General features: G+C 41.6%; 3 protein-coding genes and 1 pseudogene across 5 annotated transcripts; all 4 read right to left on the reverse strand.

The window, feature by feature from the left end:
* Window positions 1-1,823: 1,823 nt before the first annotated feature.
* LOC144383514 (uncharacterized) lies at window positions 1,824-4,059 on the reverse strand (annotated as a pseudogene). Its single transcript, XR_013450942.1, has 3 exons — window positions 3,865-4,059; window positions 2,908-3,005; window positions 1,824-2,159 (listed from the first exon to the last, which is right to left on the reverse strand). The product of XR_013450942.1 is annotated as an uncharacterized LOC144383514 (transcript).
* Window positions 4,060-4,817: 758 nt separating this feature from the next.
* LOC144383511 (uncharacterized) lies at window positions 4,818-6,761 on the reverse strand. Its single transcript, XM_078081209.1, has 3 exons — window positions 6,465-6,761; window positions 5,625-5,735; window positions 4,818-5,437 (listed from the first exon to the last, which is right to left on the reverse strand). Exons 1-3 carry the CDS (start codon window positions 6,514-6,516, stop codon window positions 5,202-5,204), a joined length of 399 nt encoding a protein of 132 aa, XP_077937335.1. The 5' UTR covers window positions 6,517-6,761; the 3' UTR covers window positions 4,818-5,201.
* Window positions 6,762-7,477: 716 nt separating this feature from the next.
* On the reverse strand, window positions 7,478-14,238 carry LOC120826778 (sperm acrosome membrane-associated protein 4). Its single transcript, XM_040189326.2, has 3 exons — window positions 13,976-14,238; window positions 8,919-9,029; window positions 7,478-8,587 (listed from the first exon to the last, which is right to left on the reverse strand). The coding sequence occupies exons 1-3, from the start codon at window positions 14,025-14,027 to the stop codon at window positions 8,361-8,363; spliced, it is 390 nt and encodes a 129-aa protein (XP_040045260.2). The 5' UTR covers window positions 14,028-14,238; the 3' UTR covers window positions 7,478-8,360.
* Window positions 14,239-18,226: 3,988 nt separating this feature from the next.
* Window positions 18,227-23,848, reverse strand: csnk2b (casein kinase 2, beta polypeptide). 2 transcript variants are annotated; one of them, XM_040188766.2, is made up of 7 exons: window positions 23,645-23,848; window positions 22,971-23,052; window positions 22,166-22,268; window positions 21,517-21,632; window positions 21,131-21,206; window positions 20,637-20,826; window positions 18,227-20,120 (listed from the first exon to the last, which is right to left on the reverse strand). In XM_040188766.2, exons 2-7 carry the CDS (start codon window positions 23,040-23,042, stop codon window positions 20,030-20,032), a joined length of 648 nt encoding a protein of 215 aa, XP_040044700.1. In that variant the 5' UTR covers window positions 23,043-23,052; window positions 23,645-23,848; the 3' UTR covers window positions 18,227-20,029. The 2 variants fall into 2 exon arrangements, with proteins under 2 accessions (XP_040044700.1, XP_077937334.1); XM_078081208.1 differs by lacking the exon at window positions 23,645-23,848 and having other exon boundaries at window positions 22,971-23,053.
* Between the last annotated feature and the right edge of the window lie 863 nt (window positions 23,849-24,711).

A 24,711-nucleotide genomic window follows, 5' to 3' on the forward strand; every position in this document is an offset into this window, starting at 1 on the left:
ACAAAAAATGATAATGTGGACATTGATTTTGAATTGTCATTCATTAGTGGATTCTCTAAAACACGGGGATTTGTTTGACTAGAGTGAGGTACGTATAAGCCTTTCAAAGGGAACAACGACACGATGATTCATAGCCTCAAACAGGGCTTTGTATCTGTGTTATTGAGTACATAATAATGTGCATGTTTTTGTGTGTTTGAACCTTTGTGAACCTCTGAACAAACATCAGGTTCATATTCAGAAGCATTGAGAATTAAGCTCTAAACAGCTCCTAAACAAATATTAGGTTTCTTTCCAGAGACAATAAAGAGACACTCCCGTTAACCCAGTGGCGTGGCACCCGGGAGAAACTTACCTGGAAGCATGATGGGTTCGGCAGACCGGTTATGTAGTACATGGGAAGATTGTGTGATAAAAGTAACCTGTTTAAGAACAGTAAGCGCTCTGGTGTGTTGTTTGTGGGCTACTTTCACACTGGTTTCACTACTTATGGGATGCACCTCATGCAAACATGAAATTAATATTGTTACCATAGATAATAAATATTTGTAATTTTAATTCTCCATGTGCATACCTTAACGGCATCTAAAGCTGATGTCTGAGGCTCTGGAGATTCGCAGAATGGAGCTAAAAAAGAATAGTTAAACGTTCATAAAGACTTAAAAATCCAAATAATTCCAATAATTCCAAATACTGTAAGTCCACTTGCACGGTGTGAAATAGAATACAAATGGAAATATATATGAAGAACATAGATATTTCAGTGGAAAAGTCTTTAAACCTGCTGCAAAGCACGTTTTTTGAAAGAATTGTTGAATGTATTTTAAGGCTTATTCGCTTTACGCCAGTGGTTCTCAAACCTTTTCTGTCGGGCCCCACTTTAGAGAAAAAAAAATGTTCGGGCCCCAACAAAAATGTAACAAAATGGTTCATGCTGAATCTTTATTGAAATGACGACATTTTATGAGTCCATGTGTGCTTTTATTAATATTAGAATAAAGAAAATTTAAATAACTTTCATGTAAACCCCCACCAGCCTTTTTCATATTTTTCTTTTTTTCGACTGATAACTTAAGAGCAGAGAAGTTCAATTAACACAAAGACATCTCAAAGAAGTCAACACAAAGCATTACTGTAGGTTTAACTTGTCAGAGCTCTTTGAGTTAAAGAGAAGAAGTAAGTGGACGTAACTAAACAGGGCTGTGATGTTTGATCCGTGTTCACTCCATAGTTTGCATGTCTCAGTGTCCTTGAGCAAGACACTGAAGCCCCAGTGCTTCACAGCAGAACACTGCTCCTTATCTACTAAGGACGGGTAAAATGCAGAGAATCATTAATAAAGGATTAACAATAAAATAACAATAATAATTTTGGGGAAAAAAATAAAAAAAATATTACCTTTCCCCAGCCCCTCACGCCCCACCTGTAATACCTCCGCGCCTCGCAACAAAACCCACCTAAAAGAACCGTTAAAGGTAAATAATTAACATAATATTACACCGAGTGACGCATATTATATTCTTCTCTAGCATGAAAGTGATTAAGCATAATCAAATCTAAAACTATTTCATTTAGCTCTTTAACTTGCCCATGAATTATTAACAAAACCTCCAACAAAAGGACAAAAGTCCTAACCTTGACTCCTAGAAATTACAGTATGTGGGCATCTCCCATCAAATAAATCAATAACAAGGTTTATTTATTGTTGCAGTGATGGGTGTTCGCATTAGTAGCCCATAGTTGCCTTCCTTTTCATTTTTTGGGGAGTTTTTGTGTGGGTTTTGGGACAGAGGATGTCGTATGTGTACAGACTGTAAAGCCCTCTGAGGCAAATTTGTAATTTGCGATATTGGGCTATACAAAATAAAATGAATTGAATTGAATTCCACAAACTCCCAGAACTCCAGCGGTCTTTGAACTTTGACCTCTTCTCCGTTCCAACAGAACTCTCTCTTAAAGGCTCCAAGCGGCCAGCAGCGAGGCGGCCAGAGCCGCAGCGAGAGGCAGCCGGGTGGAGGCGGCTCCGTTGCACAGGCCGGTGCTGCAGCAGCTCCTGGTGATGTTGTACATGACGGTCAGGACGGCGCCACTGCTGTTTTGACAGGCCGACTTTTCAATACAGCCTCTTTCATGGATGTCCAAGATGTGGGCACTAAACTCTGGAAGAAGCAGAGACGAGATACGTAGACATGATTTTAACAACGGGAGGTCATCAAAAATATGAAATATATTTATTTATTGTTTTATGTTGAATGCATTACACATTATATCATGCAATACAATATGTGAAATGTTTTCACATTGGATGAACATTGTTTTTAACCACAAATAATTGGTGGGGAGGGGTCAATGAAACAATATTCAGGAGGATACAGAATACATCATGAAATCATGAAACATTCAAGAAGCAAATGGCAACTAGTCTAAAAAGTAGTCTTTTGGGGTTGAGATTTTGGCTTCTTGGCCCCAATACCTATCAAATTAATATATAATTAGGATAAATTATTCTACTAAATTGCATATTTTGACTAGTTTTGTCAATAGTGACATCTAGAGTTTATACTACCCGAGGTCATGGTATATGTGTGGCATCTATCATCTTGGCAATGTTATTTTAAATCATGTTTAGTACAATAGCATCTGAGGAAGTATTCAAAGCATGGGAGGAATTTCAAAACTTCACAGAAAAGAAAAATAATTAGAATTCAGTAAGGTTTGTATACTACTAAAGTCTATATATAGTATATATTAAAGATTGACATTCAAGGCATTTTTGATTCCTGTTTCCATGTAGTGGTGGTGAAGGAACCTCTGATATGTATTAAAGGAGGATAGCTTAGTAATGAGTAAATCTTCCTTTTGTAATAAAAACGACTGATTAATGGATTATTTAGCTGTTCATCTTACTGGCCACTGCAACGATGCATCTATCCTGAGCCGTGGTGCAGTTCACAGGCAGTAGCCAAGGATGTGCACATCACAGGTGTAACAGGAGAGGGGCTCAACTGCGGAAACAAACAGAACATGGGAAATTATAAGTAAATGTTTTAATGGTATCTAAGAGTGTTAATGTTTTGTTAATGTACTGAAGGAAAATAAAGTGAAATCTATAGCCACAAAAGCATACTCCTTTCATTCACATCTTTATCAGAAAAGCACCTGCTGTGATCACAAAGTACACATGAGGTAGTTTCACCACATCTCAAGGTGAACACTTATACGTGTTATCTGAAGTGGAAGTCAATCCAGCGTGCATGCGTATGACTTTGAAGTATGTTTTGATATACGTGCGATTTCTGCCTGAACCCAGTTACCTTACGGGTGAATTCAATTATATTTGTGTTGCTCAAAACTTTTCATGTTTAAGCAACTGGACGTGTGTTTCGTCCAATGGTTTTGCCAAATCCTATGAAAATAAAACATTGTTTTATGGTTATTTGCTAAATTTGAAGGAAATCCATTTAAAAAATCCAGGCAAACCAAAAAAATAAACTTCAGAACTATTCAGAGTCATATAAGATGCAATACAAGTTAAATAATATCACAAATTCAGTCCACTGACCTTGAAGGAGAGTCACTACAATTTTTAGTTAGCGAAATTATTTTACAGTTTTCACGAGAAGTGACCGTTTGGGAACTGTGGGAACAGAATTTGCTGTTTAGGGATGTAAAACTTTCACGTCAGTTAAAGTTACACAATGTTTTGTGGATGTGTCAAGAACTTCATCTGTCGTCACAGCTTCACCAAAGTTATTAATCAACCACAAGCTTTTATTTCTTTACAGAAGCTCAAATCTTATGGGGTCTAACATTCCTATTTAGTTACTGTTTTACACTCACAGAATACAGTAATAAAAGTCCTACCTGCTACAAACAGAGAGAGCAGTGCTGCACAGCTCCAGAGGAAGGAGTTCATCGTGATGTTCTACCTGCAGGCACAAAAAGCCCACAGGAGAGTCTGTAGTTATCTAAACCTTAAGATCTTGCTGTATTAAAAGCTGTAGGATTTGCTTTTGAAGAACAAATACTCACAGTCAAGCTCTTTATGCGTGCGAGTGGAGGTGAGGGGGTTATATCAGTAATGTGCATCAACAGTCGTGATAAGAAAGTGTGTAAGACGTGACCTATTCCGACAACAGATATCACAGTGCATTCCACTGTTTCCAACCCTTCTGGCCTGAAATCCCTCGACCTAAAGTACTTCAAGTACTACTCAGCACCATCACCTGGCATTTGAATGGATTTCCAACAGGACATTTTTATACCTAAATTATGTAAAACATTATATTGTCACAATATTATTTTCATACAATTGAATCATCAATGTTTAGGTTTGTAGTCCCAAAGGGAGGACGTTTCAACCATTTACCTACGTTGGCTACTTTTGATGCTAACCGTGCTTGGGGGAGGAGCCCCCTCAGTGCCTGGTCAGCATTAGCACTGCTTAGAGTGCAATTTTCATTTACTTGAGTTCCTCGTATCCAGAGTTAAGAAAGGCATGAGTAGAAAACTATGTATCCTGTTTTGACTTGTTTCAAATTGCTTCATCACTAAGTACAGAAAGCCCATAATTGAGGTGTCAAAACATTACCTACAATGCTGTACATGCTGTATGTTGCTGTTGTTTGCTATAGTCAATGGGGTTTTGGTTAGATGACTCAGTGAGGTCTTTGGTTTGTTGAGCAATTCAAACAGGATCCAAAATAATATTTGTCTCTCACAGTTGACAACTGTTCATATACATATACCAGAGGCGGCTGGACTTCTTGACGAATGACGAATGAATAGATGTGTGAATAACTGCACGCAGAAGCAAATTAACATTTTCGCCGTGTTCTTTATTTTCACATCAATATGTTTTCCAGTGAGAAACAAGGTAGTTCAGAAGGATAAATACAAAGAAAAAGATCAACCCGGAAGATTTAAGAGCTCAATGTTTTCGCAAACATTCCATTGATCGACTTCCAGGACTGATGAAAATGTTTCTTAATGTAACCTGCCATTTTAAAAACTGGCCCGTGGCATGAAAATGATAAATGAAGAGTGCCGGAGCATGAGACCAAATAGATAATCACTTGTAAACTTGTGACGTTCGGACAGTTTATTTCTGTGCTTTTGGTCTTTTGGACCTCACCTGGATACTTTCAGGTGGTACCAATTGACTCAAAAGCAGCTGTCTGGAGCTGTCAGCATCAGACACGTTACATCACGCTCCCCCACATGGCGGCCATGGCGGCGACACCGATGACGGCGGTGAAGGTCATCTTGGTGGACGGGGCGGCGCTGACCGTGACAGGGTTGCATTTGTCTGTGGAGCAGCAGGTGATTGCGGACTGGTAGGCGATGCCCACCACGGTGCCGTTCGTGGTGGTGTTGCAGCCAGCAGGCTCTTGGCATCCCTGGCTGTTGAAGCCCACGTTGGTAAGTCCTGTGAAAGCTGAGGAGAAAAGGTCGTTTTTGCATCAATAAGAGTCACAGAGATCGAGATCAAATGAATCAAATTGAGTTTTGATGTTATGGTAGCGAGAATATTTTTGTTAGAGTATGATATTTTTTACTCCATTGAATGGAAATATGGTGAATATTGAGGTTGGAATATTTTAGGAAGTTAGAAAGTGACTCACTAGTCTTTCTAGTGAAGCAGGAGCTGGTGTTGGTCGAACAGACCAATTCGGTGTTGGACAGGCAGAAGCCCAGCACGCCGTAGCTGCATTGGTTGCAGGTCAGTGAATCCGCTGAAACGCCCGCCCAAAAAAGCAACATTGTTAAAACAACAAAGCAAACAATTGTGATGCTATATCAAGAGTGGTGATCAAAACAGCTTCAGGGAAGCTAATAAAATAAAATGTGGATTGACCTTTCTAAAACATTTGCTCCAATGCCAGTGATTGTTTTCAAAAGGTTGATGTTTTTATCTTCTCTACCAAACACTTCTGGCGTGTCCCTCCACAAAAGCAAAATGCAAATTCGCATTAGCGTAGCCAGCAGTGTCTTAGGAGCCACACCCTGAACTGCTGTACAGTTAGAAGACGTCAAACCGCTTCTCAAAACGAATTCTGACATCAAAGGAATCCATCCCGGCTTTGTATTTATGGTGAAAGGATGCTGATCATTGGTGACCTTTTACTGTACGTTTTCAGCTTTTTAGTTTTACTCACTTTTCTGTAGTGTTAATAGTGTTAATGGACAGACATTTGGAATAAATGGGGATTTAATTATAAGTAAAGGATTCTTTTAGGAAACATATTTCAGAAACGGAATTCTTTCACCGCTGAGTTTTTTGCAAGTTTAAATTCTTCTGTGCTTTGGTCTTCTTTTATAAATGAACATGCCATCAAGTGAGATTGGAGAGAACAATTTTCAAATATTTTAAAGTTAACAAAATGGAGAGGAGAAAAGAGAATTCTTCCCTTCCTAGTCTCCATGTTGTAGACTTAACATACATGATTATTTTAAAATCTTACCCAGCATTAAGGATGCCAAAACGGCAATGATCACAATTACAATCCTTCCCATCTTGATGTGTTGGTCCTTGGTTTCTGCTTGAAGACAAAAAGAATCCTTCCGCCCAGCTGTGGTTTGTGGTAAAAATCTGATGAGACTGTTGGGTCAGGCTGGGTATTTATACGATTAAAGACAGGTGAAGGGAGGGTACAGGAGCAGGTGATCTACCCCCCCCACACCGCCCAAGTCCTTTGTCTTCACGTCGGGGGAGAATGTGACACATGATTGATCCGGTGACGCAGTGCAAACGTCCCGGGCTGGTTTATCGGGTTAAGACTCCACCTGTGCTTCAATGTTGTCTTTTTACGCTTTGGTTTGTAAAAACAGGGAAATACTTATATTATATACATATTCAGTTTGCTATCCACACAGGCAGAAGAGAATCACGTTTCCCTTCGATACGCGAAAACCTGAGAATATTTGGCATTTTAGCTTGGAAAATGACAAATTGACTTTCTTACACTTGCTTCAGCTCAAGGGTTTTTTCGTATCAAGTATTGAAGAGAAAATACTGAAATATACTACGAAAACAAGCTTTTAGACAATGTATACTTGGTTACATTAGGAGTATCTAACGGACTATTAAAGTCTCCAAATCTCCAAAAGACAGACTACACTTGACAGATGGAACACTCCATTTGAAAGGCCATTTATAAATGAAAAATACATTTGCAGATTCACTATGACTGAAAATCTCTTTATCCGCATGCAGTTATTGCTTCAAATGCAGATTCTCACATCAATATGGTCTTGTCTGCCAAAACATGAAATCACAAGGCGTGCCTAAATACCAGCAGTAGTATCAATTTGTTATGTACCCAGATCTGAATAACCAGTTGGCCCAAGAAAGGTGGCAGCTAGCCGATACACAACTAGTGTTTTCTTTTCCCCCCCAGAATGGATGTTTATTCAAATTGTCTACACAACAAATTGAGAAGAAAACGCTTCCCTCAGACAACGCCCAAAGCGGTAATTTCAGGAATGAAACTTTAATGATTTAGATTGAAACCGTTGCAATTCAAAAATAAAACTTCAATACAGAACTGTTGGCGCCATTTGTGCCAAAATGAAAGCAGCAAGAAGAAACCTGACACAAGCCAATAGACCATATACATTATTTTAGCTAAACATTAATAAAGCAAACATGTTAACAAGTGAAATGGATATAAATGCTCATGGAGCCGCGAGATCTGTAGATTATATTGACTCTGAAATGACTATTCAGGGAGTCAAAAGCAGTTGGATAAACTGAATAGTTTGACTATTTGTGAAAGATTCGAGCAAAGTGTCGCTGGAAGAGCAATATATTTCCTGTACGTAGTCAGTTAGCTCTGCATTAAAAGAAAGGTCATTTTTTACATTGTCAATTAGTGACGTCATCATCAGCATTACTATTTCTAAACCTCCGACTGCACTATGCTGGCAGTAGGCCACATCTTCATGTTTAATGAACCCAAAAGACTTTATGGATCTGCCATTTCAAATCTTTGCAAAGAAAGGCAAAACAAGCACATTTCCAAAAATGTTGGCCTATTCATTTATGTTGTGATGTAGCCAACAAACCCAATTTAGTCACAATTTATTGCCCAACATTTTATTGATTCGTCTAAACAAGTTGCTACACATTCAAGTTAATGGTAGCATCCTTTGAACATTCAACATACATGCAGAACAGCTTACAGATTAATGGGGGGAGACATTTCAGAGCCATTGACAGAAAAAAAAAAAAAAAAAAAAGCATGTCTGAGGTGATTGTTTAAATCATTCTAGTGCCGAGGGGTGTTGCACGCATGCATGTACACACACACACACACACACACACACACAGGTGTACTTTGCGTCTGCAGTCTTTCCGGTTACACCAGGTTGTTGGCCACAAACAGAGCAGTGATGGTGGCGAGGGCCAGGCTCAGCCCGCAGGACCCCGGCAGCGCGGGCGCAGCGTTGCACAGGTCGGTGGGGCAGCACGTCCTTGTCATCTTGTAGACGGTGGCGTTGGAGGTGCCGGGGAAGGTCGTGTCCTCAGTCTTGTTGCACTTGTCCAATGCTAGACAGCCCTTCATTTTGATGTTCACAAAGCCGACTGTAGTGAGAGAACACTCCATCATTGTGCGTCGTTGACTAAGTCACATGGTTGCACTGGGCGTTGGTGGCCGGTTACTTTAGGTTTAAACTTCAGTCAGTCAATAGAGCATGGTATACAGGAAGAAACTACATCAGGCTCAACTCTGATGTTTTTACTTCATTATTAAAACAGTGCCGACTGATTGGAAGCGTCGGGGTTACAAAATAACTTACTCGTCTTGCAGGTGCAGCTACACGTGCATGTTTGAGAATGTGGGTGCTGTGGTTACATGAGAGCTTCCTAGTTTGAGAATGTAGTCAGGTGGGATTTAAACTTCTTTACTCCTTACCTGCTTCCCCAACACCACTGAAGCATTGTTCTCCGCTTTTACAAGTGACTTTAGATGTAGCGCATAGGTCCCCCAAGCCAAATTTGCATTCGTAGCACTGCAGCGCTTGAACTGCAAATACAGATAGTTGGAAGGGGAGGAAAGAAACACAGAATTAACGTCAATAGGTTTGCAACAAACTATAAGGACAATAAAATGTATATTTATATATTATATGGCCCCATCTCTACAGTGAAGCAAACTAGCAGCAACTGTTGACTTCAGTGTTTACCACTTGGATGATGCGGTGTGGCTGTTAACAAGGGTCTGGCAGGATTTACTGATAATGACACACAGCCAGGGATCATGGAAAAAGACAAATGAGTTTTGTCCTTTAACCAAGAGTTTTTTTGGCACCTGATTCAAACACTTTTACAAAAATAAGATTCAATCCAATTAAGCTGCTCTGACAGTTCTATTCTTAAGTCTTACTGATGTTCATGCTTTGTCATTTAGAAAAATAACTGCTAACATGGAAATGTTGATCAGTACATATAATCGTTCAGTACCAAAAAAGTTTAGATTGAAAAGAACAGAGCAGCCATGGTGACTAACCCTAAAAGAAGAGCTGACATTGTGAAACTGACTCAATCGGTAGGAGGGGAGAGGCCATTGTATGAACTAAGGTGAAGCTTTGTAAGAAACTAGTTATTCCAGTTAAACATCGGCATCTCATGACAGCAGTCTTTGTGGAAAGTATGCACCAACATTGTTGTGCAAAAACGTTTTCCATTCTACTTTGTTTGATCAACATCCGTTTAATTATGTAGTTAAAGTTTGTAAAGCCCTTCTGATGAAGGATGCAGAAGGGGTGTGTAGCGTAGTGCCGTGTTTCTAACTGACCATTCTTTGGTCAACCATTAAAAGGTTTTATGGTCAACTATCTGCACCCCATTTAGCACTTTCCGGTTTAATCGGAGCAGACATGCCATGTACGTGCTGTCCTCCAGTAAGACGCAGATTTATTGCTCTACCTGAGCGGATCCAAACTGACCACGTCAGACTTCCATCAACCTCGTTTATGGCATGGTGTCCAAAAGCGTTAAGTGGCATGTCGCTGCATGAGAAGGGTCTAAACCCAGAGAGGTCGGCTGGTCGAAATTGGTGGATAAGTCAGTGGAAAGGTCTGGGAATCCTTTTTATCCAGTTTGAGTCTGTCGATCCGTCCGTAGATCATACAGGTCAACGATCACATGGGCTCAGTAATGTTCATTTTGCACCACGGCTCTAAAAGAAAATACTCTTATCCAAGTCTCAAATTCACACAGGAGTATATAACAGTCCTTGCCATGAAGTACTTTTCATTTACACTGTTTAACACCAGAAACACTTCAGCAGATGTTACATTTGAATAATTCTGAAAAAATTTTTTTTTTACTTTTCTCTGAAACAACGGCTTATTTGAAGTTCGCTCAGATTTGTTTTTATGGGAATTCGCTTCATACTGCAGGACCAAAGATTAGGTTAATAAAATGCTTTTTTTGACAGGGGGCGTGAACATTAAGGTGTGGCAAGTTGCAATAACAAATACATGTTCTTAAATTAAAGTGTCCCACTACATTTACAACTAGCAAAAAGTGGAGAAACGACCAAAACTCACAACTCCAGAACAGACGGAAAACAAAAGGAGTCAGATGTATACATAAAACCTGATCTTGGGTAATGCATTTAAAAAAACAAAATGCCAACACCCTTATACACAAACATCCCCACCCACCATCAGTTTCGGGTTACACCCAAATTTAAGAGGAGCCGACAATCCCCATGACGTGACCACCTTTATTGACCCTACATTCTCACACATTTGTGAATAAGTAAATTTATTTGGTTTAGGATTAATAGTGAGCTCTTAATCTGTGAGGCAAAATGTCCAATACCTTTAAAAGTACACACAAAGATAAATACCAGTAGAGCCGACTGACGAGTTGCCTTATTAAGAAATAGAACAGGACACAATGCTTATGGCAGTTCACAGAAGATTCAAAACAGGAGTTTCACGCGTGTCATCAAACCATGAAACACTTCAGCACTTGGAAATGCAGACAGACCTGACTGACCGGTCCAACTAATCCATAAACACTACAATCGTCTGGTGGTAAAACAAGGGAACAGTACATCCTAATGATGTCCAATCAGTGTTTGTTCACTGAAGGGTCTCAACATAATTGGTTCGGTCTTCTCTCCCCTGTGACTGCAAAGCATTGTGTATATTTGTGTGTATTTAAGGAAACAGGTTTCCTTAAAGTGTAAAGTAACATTTTATATTATACAAAAACAGGTGCATGCATTAAAGTTTGACATGTGAAAAAAAAAAAACGCGTTACATATTTTTAGGATTATGTCACCGTGGAGAAGGCTTTTTGTTCTTGTTAAAGCACGTTGTGCAATGGAGGGAAAGAACACTTAGTTCCTCACGGGGAATTCCTGAGGTTTACTTTGGCGTCATCTCCTAAAGCATTATTGACGACTTAATACCTCGTGCACTAGTGAATAACACAGCAAGAAGCGTCCAGCCTTTCAATAGAGGCCCAGGGGTTGGCCAAGTAATCGGAGCCTTGTTTGTCAATTTGTTAAGTAGCTAAGAAACATTGTATAAATACTGTGGTTACAGGTAGAGGTTTGGATTTCAAATGAAATTATTCAAAAGTCCTTTGTGTAATAAAACTGTTTTGTAACAGTTTATGTACACCTATTGTGAGTTAAATGCAGCAAAGCGACAGAACATTTACTGCAAGAATATTTTCTTTATCTAGTTCTGTATGTTAATGTTTGATATGGTTCTACAGATTGAAGGCTCCTTGTTGAAATACTTTTATACATTAAAGTAGGGAAACTTTCAATTTACCCAAACGTTTTAATTAGCGTTAGCTAATTAGCGAAGTGCCCTTTAATGATAATATTTCATTATCCCAGAGAGTTCTTCCCAAAACAGAGCAAAAGTAGCCAACTTTAACATCCAGTTTGATAACAAGGACTCTGGGTGTGTCAGACGTTACATAATCCTCTCGATGTGCAGCATCGGCCTACACTGCCCTCTGCGGCCCCGCAGCGCAAACTACACAGCAACACTTCACAAAAACATGTCGTGCAACTCAAAACACAGGAGAGAGAAAAGTAAAAGAAAGCCAGCGGTTTGTTAAATCCAGCACTACAGAACAGGAACATTCGTGGCTGCAGAGGACTCACAGCTCTGACGTTGGGCTTTACAAGTAACAGTGCCGCTGAGCATCGACGCTGACATGAGAATCTCATTAGAAAACTGTGCAAACAAGTGTATGAAAAGCAATGGGAGGGTAAATATGTGGATACTGCAATCGGCTTGAGAAAGTAATTATGGTTACATACAACACCTGCTAGGTGTGTTGTGTAAATACGGCCTGCCCGAAGCGTCACTGATGGGAGTATTCCCGTTAAATGCTTGTGATCGAGATATTATTAAAATCCTTTGGAAAAGTCTTATTTTAATGCTTTAAGTAAAACATGCATTTACTATAGCACATTGCAAAAAGGAAAAAAAAAACAGGCATACAGAAAAAAGGGGTCAACACCTCCCAGTGTGACAAATTTAGGCTCCTGACACTTTTTAAAGGAGTTTGGTGCATTTTTTTGTTCTGCTTGAGGAAACCTCAGTAGCGTGAGACACCACCCAAACCGCCACCTGCATCCCCCCTGGGAGCCCACACAGGTTCACCCTTCTTGGTCACTTGTACAGTCATGTAGAAACGCAGCATGTAATCGTCTCCATTTGGGGAAAAAAAAAAAAAACTAAAGTGTTTACCTTTTTTAAAAGCAGTCACAATGACATTGCAGCTCCCTCTAGTTAAGGTGTGGTTTGAAACACAAGACCGAAACGCCAGGTTACATCGTCCAGGGGGCAGAACGATCGACTGGATGCACAATATGGTGCATCCAGTCCGTAGACATTCTATAGAAGAGGAACCTGACACTGCCACAAGGTGGGTCATTTCTCATGCCATTGTTTAGGTGTAGGATGCAGTTTTTGAATGTCTGCCTGGGGGGGAATCAATTAAAATGACGACGTCAGAGCAGAGCCCTGGGATGTGCAGAGTAACCTGGAAAACTATGCAGCCATTTGTTTCACCTGTGGGAACTTTAGTTCTGCTGAACCCTGTAAAAAGTCCAACAAAAACATTCCTTCACAAAGAATGACCACATTGTCTACGATCCACATTCAGTAGGTGGAATGGAGAACCGTATCAATGCTCAAAACACAAGTTCAAAGCAGTTATTTGGATGTTTGTCGTCCAATCGATTGAACTGGTCATTGGTTACTTTCAACAAAACTTGATCAAATATTTAGCCATTACTCCTTGCGGGTCATTTCAACGGATTGTATTTTTAACCATCCATTTGTTCAGGCTACTTTAGGCAAACTATGCATTATTATTTCAAACACTTCGATTGCAAACAGTGATGTTTTTACCACAACTCATCTTAAAGAGACACAATGAGTTATTGCAACTATTAAAGCAGGAGGGGGGGAAAAAAGTCATATAAGAAGTACAAATGTCCCATTTAGTCCCTGCTGGTGCACAGCGAACACGCCCAGTGGAACCACAGCCCAGAAGCTCTGGTGAAGCTCAACACCTCAGAATGAGCAGATACACGTAACAGACACACCCGGAGTCACACAGCGGTTTTAGCGCAATCTGATCAGGGTTAAACGATTGGATTCCTCGCGTTTAGAACGCAAAATCCACGTACAATGGAAATGTAGATTAAATATTATCTGATCTACAAAAAAATGTTTTATTCCCGAAAACTACCGTGGCGCTCGAACGGGAATCGAACCTCAATAAAACGGATTCATACCAAACTCCGAGCAGGAAAACGCACATTTCTAGCTTATTTAAAACTCTTTGCAACATTCGTTTTAATAAATGCTACTTTAGGTGATTTTAAAAAAGTTACACGCTTCAAAATAGTGGAAACAGAGGACGTCGAAATAAATGAAGAAATAAATATATAACGTTTATTCATTTAGAGCATTTTCCTACCGACTGCAAAGCAGAATCCGACAGCAACAAGCTGGAGAATAATTCTGTTCATCTTGAGGAAAAGGAGCGAGACGAGGCCACCGGGATTCAGGAGGAGCTGCTGGAGGAATCAAACCGTTATGATGTCTGAGCAGGAAAACGGTTTCCTCCACTTTTTATAACGTTCCACCTTCGAGCCAAACGTCACCGTTATCCAATCAGGGCCCCGCGTGTCCTGCGCGCTCTCCCACCTGGATGAATCACAGGTGCGTGTGTGTGTGTGTGTGTGTGTGTGTGTGTGTGTGTGTGTGTGTGTGTGTGTGTGTGTGTGTGTGTGTGTGTGTGTGTGTGTGTGTGTGTGTGTGTGTGTGTGTGTGAAGGGCGAGAGCAGGAAGTTCTGGGAAAGCTGGAAAAGATGAGATTAGGTATTTTACGGCAACATTTTTGTATTCAACCGCTCGGGTGTCATTGCCACACACTTAGATGTGTTTCTAATGCATGGTGCAAGAACACTATTCATCCAAGCTCTGTTCTCTATACGGTTGCTTTGTTTCGGAGGACAATATTGTACTTTTCATCTGCTGTCTACTTACAAAAATATATAAGATGATTAAATACATGAAATGTGATTCCCGAGCTTGTTCACTTAAGTGAAGGATGCTTTTTTTTCCACCTCTGACTTGAATCCATTGTAGTGGCGAAAGGGGAAGCTAATTCAGATTTAAGCTTATCTCTATTTGTCCTGCTGAAGTTACTCACGGTTGGCACCTTTTATTCAAAGTGGCCAAGTAAACACAGCACACAGTGTATTGTCATCTGAAATTATTTTTATTTTCAGTCAGGGAACTGATATTTTACGTTATAAACAAAAGCCTATACAGCTTTCAGTGCAAAGTAAAAACACACCTGGGCCTTAGTGGCACTTACTAATAAACTCTGCTTTGACGGTTGAATTATTGTTAGGCGCTCTGGATGAAAACATTAGCCAAATGAAAAATGTACACAGCCTGACTGACGACGTCACAAGAGGCAATAAGAAAAGGAAAGTCCTGATTGAGTCCTGATGAAATGATTAGATTCAAATCGGAGGGTACAATCAAAGGTTTTCCTTGAGGCAGTAAACTCAGTGTGGAAAACCGGTTCTCGCCGCTAACAGTACACAAGTAACAGCTCATATTATCGAGCTGTGCGTGCTGCACTTCTGCAAAACATGATTTCAATTGTGAAAACAATATTCACTAAATAACGTGTTTAAACCTGTGCGTGAAAACGCAGTATGAAGAATTCCTGTTTGTGAACAATAGGTTCATAGTTGACTAACAAAAATAATTTGGCTATCAAGAGTAAAGGAACAAAGGAGCAACACAGCTTGTCAAAAAAAATAAAAGGTGGAACATCAACAACGCTGCAGACGCCGCAATGTCTCCAACCTCAATAAAACATGGACACACAACATATTTATTGCAATTTTGATGGGGAAATACTTATACATGTACATATACTATTTCATCCCTGGTTTTGAGTCTAACGGGTCAGAAAGGGGTAAACAGACATGTTTGCAGTGTGCACAAGCTATAGAAACGGCTCTTTGTTACTAAAACATTATACGGTCTTGTCCAGTGATGTCCAAGTTGAAAACTGGTTTAATCCGGACATAAACGAAGAAGAGAGGCCTCCTGGTAACTGAGACGGTGACTAGAAATGTATTTTCTTGCGCCGACTTTGGATTAGGTGAATATTTTTGCAGGAGCAAGTCTGTTCCTGCCCTGAGTTGCTTCCCGGGGCTCTTCTGTCCATCTCTGTTTGTCTCCCAGTGTTTGCAAACGCCCTTAGAGGGAGGCAACAAAAGCGTTTAGGGAATGAATGACAAGAGGATACTTAGTTGAAGGACGTAGTAACGTTTTGGGTTAGTGGGAATATTTGTTGTAGTGTAATGATTATGGGACTTGTAAAAAGGCGTTTGCTTTGGTTTGAGAACAGTTCTTCACAGTCATTGTTTTGAAATACTTTGCTGTGTGTGTGTGTGTGTGTGTGTGTGTGTGTGACGTTTCAAAATTTACCTGCATAAAAATCATTAAATCTGTTTCCCAGTCAAAAGAATTTAGTGAGAGTGTCAAAAAAAAACAGGAACATCCTGCAGGAAAATATGATGCCGTGTGCCAGAAACATGCCACTTGGGCGAAGTTGTGAGGAACCGCCCAAGAATCAACAAAGCGAACCCTCTGGAGTGTCTGAGTCAGAGTCCACACATCAAGCCCCAAGACAGGAGTCTACAACCCCACAGAGCTGGAGCCGACTCGCAAAGTCAAATGGGGGGGAAAAAAAACGCCGTATCCACATGTAGGAAGCTGACTCGGAGTCAAGGCCGTGAGCGCTTGACTCCGAGTTGCTGTTTGTTTGTCTTTTTGAGTTTGACGTTGGTCAAAAAAATCTGCAATCTGTTACGAAACATGAAGACTTCCAAGAGGTGCTCTTCCTAAAGGCTCGATCAGAGGCAAAGTTACCAAACTGAGTGCTATCAGCTTCGACGTGCCTCGTCAAGTTTGAGCTTTAATGACCTGAATTTGCAACATTCCTTTCACAACACCAACAGGGACTGAAGCATCACACGTGGAGACTAAAGCCGCCGAAAAACGCATATTTTCCCTCGACAACACGTTTTGAGGGGTGTTCTTTTTGCCGTGCGGTCTCCCCGGCTGGCACACCACCTCAACAGTAGTGTGCGTCGTGAAGAGGCATCCTCACAACAGCGTCTGCAGAGGGAAACGTCCGCAATGTGGCCTCTGGGTGTTGGCAAAGCACAGGTGGAGTTGAGAACAGCAGACGTGATAAGAGTCTGATTTCCTGCCACATTGTGTGTGTGTGTGTGTGTGTGTGGGGGGGGGGGGGGGGGGGGGGGGGGGGGGTTGTTTGCAGCTCCACACAAAGACACCTTTCACCCGAGAGACGCTCGGCATGCAGGAAAAGAAACGGGGCCGCAGTTAAAATGAGTTGGACGACAGCGACTGAGGAGGAGGAGGAGGAGGAAGAAGAGGGCAGGTCCCGAGCTGCGGCTTGAGGTTACCCTGAGTCACGAAGGAGCCTCCTCCTCTTCTCCCTGTGGAAAAACTGACGGGGGCACGGCCGCATGGAGAAGTCGGTCCCGCGGACCAAGGAGAGCTGCCTTGCATAAGGGGAAAAACATTGAGTCAAACGCAAATAGTGTTCTCAAGGTTAATGCGGCGGGGCGGGCGTCCCTCCTCAGGCGGCCTGCGGTGGTTCTTAGACGGCACCCTCAGAAACGCACACCTAGACGCAGGGTTGAATACAATTGAAGACGGGTGTTTTAAAGATGGAAAATCAATTTATTCTAATTTAAACTCTTATCCAACTTTTCGGTGGTTTACAAAAAACAAAGAGGTCTGAAAAGAAAGACAAAATGTCAGAGAAGCGGCCCGAGAGTCACAGGGTGTTAAACTTCTCCGGAACTTCCTAAATTTCAACACGTTTGTGTGCGACTCGGCGCACACGTCAGCGCCATTGGCGGACACCAAGCGCAGGTTGTGTTACAAACCTTCCTCCTTCTGGCTGCCGCAGGCTTTGTCTCAACGTTCAGATCCCTTTTTTTTTCGCTCTACAAAGCGGCCTGTTTCTTTGCTTTACTCAAATGACTCAAACCCAATTTCTTCTCCTCACACACACATTACTTACACTCCAATGCTGCCGAGCCTTTAATAAACTCAACGATAAAGATAAACAGATAACCAGGAAGTCACCTGACAGCGGTACACTTCACTTTACAAATACTAAAGCAGTACCTTTCTCTCAACAACAGCTGTGTGTTACTCTGGCACAGACTGGGCATGTGTGTATGTGGTACCCAGGAACATGACTAAAGAGACACCAAAAAGCTGATTTAAAGATAAAACGACAAAAGCTTTACTGTGAGATCATGAACTTCTCAATTCAGTTACATGGTTTGTCTTTGAGTGCGTTTGTTGTTGTTGTTGTGTTGCAGTCGGTGCTGTTACTCAGTCACCACACCCACAATCCCTGCGTTGCCACAGCAAATCCCCCAGAAGCTCAAAAACAACGCATGAGCAGTTGAGTGTTAAAGTGCTGCCGCGTTGCATTATCCTTTGATATTAAAGTTGATATAAAACTCACTAGCAGTGCCTGAGTAAATGTAAAAGGTAGAAAAACAGAGCGAGGCCGTAACACCGAGTTCTCTACTGACACCGTGGGGCAGGGCGGTGCAGCTGCAGCGGTAAAGAAAATCGAAGTACGAAAAGATTATGAAAAGAAAATAGAAGTTTATTGAGAAGTCTGAATCCTGCTCACCCTTCCACAGTAGCAGAAAGACAACACAAACATCAGTTAAAATCTGGACACATAAATACCGTTTCTCTTGTATCATGAAATCCAAAAACTATCTATTCCAGTCACACAAACGTAAAAGAGGGGAAGGAGGACGGGACAGCTGAGCGTCTGTCCCACTGCTTCAGAAACAAAGGAGTAAGCGGCTGGTCGGTCGGTCTCTAAAGCGGAACATAAATAACAAGACTGCTGTGGGGAGACACCAGGGGGGGGTCAGTGCAGTGGTGGAGTGAGCTGAAGGATTCAGATTGTCGAAATTCCTCTTTCACCGGGTTGCCTCCTGAATTTGTACACGGATGCTTTGACATTTCGGGACACATTTCCTTGTATCTGTGCGCTTGATAAGAAGCTGCAACCAGCTGCAGATCGGCTGAACTAAAAACACTGCAAACGGGGAAGCGGCCATTGTGGCTCGGTCCGACGGGAATAAAATCTGCCTACAAACACCTCCGAAGCTCAATAATGACCAGCTTGTTTGCCTGCAGACGGTGTGAAGACGGTTCTAGACAGGAACACCGCTTTACCATCTAGTATGCCGAGGATTCAAAAAGGATTCAGTTTGGCAAAAACACCAACAAGATCCAATTGGTTGATTAGTGGGTTTGAGGTGTGTTGGCAGGAGGATTGTGGGATGCTTGGAAAGAACTGGAAACCATTTCCGCTCAAGTGAAACTAACCATCCGCTGGTGGCGGCTTCACATCATCACCCACCGGAAAGCTTTCCCAAAATGTCAAAACGATTTCAAGATGAAGCTACGGGGAACGTCTCAGAAAAATGGAGGACAGTTTATTTTTCACTTCGGTACCGATACGCACAGATGTTTGACACACGCACAGGCAGCTGGAGAAATGAAGCGGGCTGATTACAATTGAACGTTGAGAGTTTGTGTTTGCTTCAGCTGTTTCTACCTTGCTGCCTCGGATAGGGAAAAAAAAAAAAAAAAAAGTACTGCGGCTTGTGCCCCTTAAAATACAAAAAATCTATTTTTTTTTTTAATCTTAAGGCAAATTTAACAGAACGCTTCGTTCAACAGCGCCGCAATACCTGCCGAGTGATGCAGGAAAACACACAGTCCAAACTGTCTCTGCGGGTGCCAGTCTGTACATGCATCTAGGGAGGTGCAGGGGAGGGGGGGTGTTTGAAGGGGCGGGGGGGTTCTTTGCTAGTGGGGACAGGAGGCTTCAAATGATGGAGGGTTTGCCACCACCCTTTACCAAACTGTGCCAAATACAGAATAAACAAACGCTTTGATTCACTCAGACCTGAACATAAAAGCTTCTCTACGGGGCGAAGCTCCTCGTAGCGTCACCCACCGGTTCGGACAGCAGAGTGAACAGCAGCAGCGTGGAGGCCAGGATTGTTCAGCTTCCGCTCACCTTGTCCTCCTGTTTTTGGCACTGATGAGTTTGGTAAGGTACGTGTGTGGAATCCCACGTGTGTGGATCTACGTGTTGATAAATGTACGGGTGCACGTGTGTGTTGGCTTGCGATTTATATATCATGGCTGTGCGTTTCTCTCTCTCGCTCACACTCTTGATTTGTTTTTTCATTTGCCCCAATCTAAACCAAAATAATACAGTCTTCCGGGTGGGGAGGGGGCACCTGAAAAGCTGTGTAGAATGCAGGTGACCCCTCCCCATCTGGTGATAATTCTTTCCCGTCTTCGTCCTCTTTCTCGACTGATCTTCCTCCTCGTCTTCCTCCCGGTGCGGGCCGCTCTAGCGGATGGCCTTGACAGGGCTCTTGAAGCTGGAGGCGGCTTGCAGCTGCAGCTGGTAGGCCATGGGGTGGATCTTGAACCCGTACAGCCTGGAGGAAGAAGACAGTAATGAACCAGTGAGCATTTCTTCAGCAATGTAGTCTTAAGCTGTGGTTGTTTCCCATCACTACACCCAAACATGTGACGGTTTCTGTTAACGTGGGTCTTACCAGAATGAAATGTGATGCAAGAAAAGCATGTGAGCAAATAGAATTGGGTGCACACCTTAAAAGAGTCATCAGCAATCTGCGGTAAATGTTAAACCTACGTGTGGCATCAAATTCTCTACAGCAGTTATATTTTGATAACAATCATTTCTTTATTCCTAAATTCCTGCTTCTAAATTGTGACAAGTGTCTTTTCTCAGTTGACCAAACTCTGATAATCTTTAGGTTATAGAGGGATGGTCTGACAAAACAACCAATGTGTTATGTCATTTGAGGAGTAATTTAAAAAATGACATTTTATAGATAAAACAATGAGGATTCAGAATCCAACTAGAGAAAGCTGCATCATCCTGATTAAAATGACCACAATCATCAGCAACACATCTCCGCGGTACGAACCTTGGGACAAACTGATTGGCGGGCCTCTTGGGCCTGTACTCAGGGTGAACCATGAAGAGCATGTGGGGGAAGCCGGTGCCAAAATAGGCTCCATCTGTGTGGTGGTGCCTTGAGGATTTGGGCGTGTAGACGTCCATACATTTAGGACAGTACAGCTTTACCATGGCCTCTCCGGGGATGTCTGACAGACCTGTGGGGCGACGGAGGGAAAAAGAGGAAATGAATCTGCAGCGTCTCAGACGGAGACCCCACTGGAACGCTGCTGTTAGAGCGCATCTACTTCCTATTGGCTCCGTAAATCGACAAAACCCATGAAAAAAAAAAACGTGGCTACATCCCTGAACACTATTTGATCGCAAAGTAAGACTAACTTTATGTGGTGAAAAATTGTTTAGCACCACATTTTCATAATTACCATCCAGGTAAGGTACGTTGCTTTAGACTGTCTAGAAAAACATGGTGGTTCATGTTAAAGAATTGACCCTTTTACTTACCGATAGGAAGCATTGGCTGATTCTCACAATAGACTCGGGGGCAGTAGCCAAAATCTCCCTGTTGATACTTCTCCAACTGCAAAGGCGAACAACCCATTATTATACTAAACAAATATTTACAGGTGGTAAACAGTCATTTATCAATTGACGTTGCTTTACAATGAGTGCTTATTCAGTTATTACAGTAAAGATCACAATAAGTAAATACCGTACTGGGAACATATGTCCTGCAACCACAGAAGTGTGCGACCACACATTGTGTTGTGACATTTTTGTGTTTAGGATGCAAACAGTCAAGTTTGTCCACCTCCTCTTTGATGACACAACATTCTACTAATCATATCAGCTCTACATCTCCTTTTTTTGCAGACGCATCTGGCGCCTACCATCTGTGCGATGCCTCGATTGGTGAGGATGTAGCGGGCGTGGATGAGGCCATACAGCATCTCAGCTGCCTGCTCGATCAGGTCACTCTGGTTGGGATTGTCCTCCAGCTCCTCATCTGAAGACAAAAGGCAACGGAGAATATGGTCAGTGTCCACTTTTATTTTTTGACATATTACAGAGATGAAACACATTTTCAAAAAGCACAGGGAATGCAAACAGAAGGAATGCTCTTGTGACACGCAATACTTGTGTCATGTCATCAATAGGGTTTCAGAAATGTGTAATCTGGAGAGAAACCGCTGCCACAGCACCTCCGCAGGGTCAACAGCCTTAAAACAAAGGACTGCTGAGATCAAATGTCCACAGTCACTTTGTTTGATGGATGACATGTGGCACAGTGCTCAGCATGAACAATCTCAAAGAGGAGCATCACATTAAATGAAGGATCACTCAACACATTTCTTTTATCACATAGACGAAACTACTCATTAAGCTCTGGATCAGAGTTCCATTTCAGCCTTCAGTTTTTAAAGCGGTTGAAATGCACTTCTGCTGCTTGGTCCAATTGTCTCTCCTGTGTAGACAATTATCCTACGTCTCAAACAACCTAGAAGGAACCTTGAAGGTATAATATGATAAGATACGCACCTGGCTCGAGGTCCAGGATCATGTCGAGGGCCTGGCGGTAGTGTGGAACCTGCTCATTGAGGCCAGTGAGATTAAACTTGTCCTGGATGTAGTCTTCATCCACCTTCAATTGAGGAAATAAAATGACAAAACCGATCATCTGAAATTATTTAGCATGACATCCAACAGGATCAATCCATGCTTTATAAAGTCAATGCAAAAAAGTACATTCAAGGCGTAATTAGTGGCCGTCATCAAACTAGAGTTACATTACGATGGGAAATATTAGAAATACCACTAACTCTTTTGAAGTAAACGTAGCTATTGGGAGTATTTAGTTTTAGGCTAAACCTGAAAAACAGTGAACCTACTTTAATAACAATACACACTTTCATTTAGCCAAAGAGAACTACAATAAGTGGATTCAAGCAGAACAAAATGATCAAGTGCAATTTAATATTAACTGCAAAGGAAGTAGCAGCAACACTTCTCAATCAGAGAGCAAACATACCGCAGATGCCTGACATAAGATAAGCTCTGATCAAATCTGCAACAACCAAGGCAATTTGTTGTGTCGTTCACATTGACGATACTTTAATGAAGTGACAAATAGTTTATTGATGTACTCGTATTTCAGCTAACGTGATGACATTCTAGATGAGGGATTCATCTGGCTGTGCCCCGAGCGTGTAGTGAAAATGACGGTAAGAAGAAACAAACGACTCTTTGGTTATGTTACCGATAACATGTGCACTTAATTCAGACAATGTCACTGCGGGAAAGGCACTAGTTAACATACGAAGACGAATCAGACAAGGAAACTCACTTCACAGAAGAACTCATTCCCCCTCAGTCCACAGAACCAGGAGATCCATGACACTTCTTCTGAACTGCTCATCTCTGAAGACCTATGAAAAGGAGAGGCCAAAATAAGACATGATCCAAAAATAAATCAATTAGCGTTAGGCTAACTAATCAACACGGCATTCCCACTCTCTGTAGCATGACGTTAATAGCTATGAGTAAAACAGTCAGTGTTAAAATCATACCCACAACTCACCGGAGTCTTTATAAATATTTTCATAAACTCACAGTAGTAGCTTAACGCTAAGGTTGGCTGTATGAAGCAATAGCTACTAGCCAAACCCGGCAGAGGCTAGGCTACCTACCTAGCAATAATTTCTCAAAAAATGTTTTTAAAAAGTAGTCTTTAAAATATATTTTGATTTAGTCTGGCTTTCAAATACGTATATCGAACCGTGTACGTCTGGTGTTGAATGTAACGTTATGGTTTGGCTATACGCGAGAAAACCCGGTTGATGTAATCAACGTTAGCTCGCCAAGCTAAACCCCGCTAGCGGCTAATAGCCAACATGAAATTCAATATGGCGCATCGCTAAAAGAAAACAGGCCCCATTAGAAAACCCGTTTACTGCAGCGCGCTGTGCCTCTGCGTCTAAACGTCTGGATGCAGTTACGTGGGCGATTCAACAAACCTACCCGGATTTCAACTTTTATAGTCCTTCAAAAATCCTACAGATCAAAAATGTAGCAATCACACCGGTGTAAATAAGATGGACACCACCTCCCAGTTCACCCTGTAGGTTGCGTCCTTCCTCTTCCTCCCGGGACTCGGAGGCGCTGTTCCGCGCCAACGATGCACTGCTGCCTCCTACTGTTCACATCCAGTACTACACGAGGTGTGCTCACACGGCCAGCACCTGCTCCTCCTGCCTTCACCCTTTCCTTTTTGCAAAATACTTATTATACTTATAGTTTCACTATTGTAAAACCGATGAAATGGCAACTTGTAAATGTTTTGTGCCTTTTTTATGGATAGTTTACGTTGATTTTGTCGTTGGGTGACAAACCTTTTTGTAGTCAACGTACCGCATGCATTACTAACTAGACACTTATTCCAGTTACTGTCGGTAGCATGTCATGCAAATATAATTTAAAGACTAAACAAAATAATCCCAGTAAACAGTCAAATGCTGTTGTTTCTTCAAGGTAATCCTGTAGGAGAAATACAGTATATAGCTCCATAGAAAATAACGCCCTATGTTAATCGACTCACAAATCTAATGTAAACCCTGAAGTCTTTAGGCATAATAACATTTATCTACCTCTCAATTTCCTTCTCGCAATTTAATGCCTCAGCTTTCCACAAGTGATGGCGTTATGGCCAGAATTGTGTTTTGTAAGGAAGGTCTCCTTACGAAACACGTTGATTCAATGTTGACTCAAAGTCAACATTTTTAGCACAATCTGAAGAAATTCCCTCCATGCTTTTCTGAGATATCATGTTCACAAGAATTGGGGTACCAATGACCACCCAAAAAACGCAACCCTTCCTGGCACGTGGACGGCATGATAAACCAACATATGGATGCCGCAGGGTCCTCAGAGTCCCATTTCGAGGGCATTAAGGAGTGATTCTATTACAATTATGGCAATTTAACTTTTTTTGTTGAATTGCAAACAAAATAAATACAATTGTTAAGATACAAATATAAAACCATTAGTTTCTTGTATACGTTGCGATGACTTCATGAAGAAGGTACCGT

The sequence above is a fragment of the Gasterosteus aculeatus genome, chromosome 10 (genome assembly GCF_964276395.1).
Source record: "Gasterosteus aculeatus chromosome 10, fGasAcu3.hap1.1, whole genome shotgun sequence".
NCBI lineage: Eukaryota > Metazoa > Chordata > Actinopteri > Perciformes > Gasterosteidae > Gasterosteus > Gasterosteus aculeatus.

Bases quoted from the DNA above. Each gene is read 5' to 3' on its own strand.
- LOC120826778 (XM_040189326.2), bottom strand. From the start codon at position 14,027: ATGAACAGAATTATTCTCCAGCTTGTTGCTGTCGGATTCTGCTTTGCA. The intron at 9,030-13,975 runs GTAGGAAAATGC...CTGTATTTGCAG, and splicing joins CGGATTCTGCTTTGCAGTCG to TTCAAGCGCTGCAGTGCTAC. The intron at 8,588-8,918 runs GTAAGGAGTAAA...CTCTCACTACAG, and splicing joins CAGTGGTGTTGGGGAAGCAG to TCGGCTTTGTGAACATCAAA.
- LOC144383511 (XM_078081209.1), bottom strand. From the start codon at position 6,516: ATGGGAAGGATTGTAATTGTGATCATTGCCGTTTTGGCATCCTTAATG. The intron at 5,736-6,464 runs GTAAGATTTTAA...CGGGCGTTTCAG, and splicing joins TTTGGCATCCTTAATGCTGG to CGGATTCACTGACCTGCAAC. The intron at 5,438-5,624 runs GTGAGTCACTTT...TTTTCTCCTCAG, and splicing joins CTGCTTCACTAGAAAGACTA to CTTTCACAGGACTTACCAAC.
- csnk2b (XM_040188766.2), bottom strand. From the start codon at position 23,042: ATGAGCAGTTCAGAAGAAGTGTCATGGATCTCCTGGTTCTGTGGACTG. The intron at 22,269-22,970 runs GTGAGTTTCCTT...CCTCAATTGAAG, and splicing joins GGAATGAGTTCTTCTGTGAA to GTGGATGAAGACTACATCCA. The intron at 21,207-21,516 runs GTAGGCGCCAGA...TCGCCTTTGCAG, and splicing joins ATCGAGGCATCGCACAGATG to TTGGAGAAGTATCAACAGGG.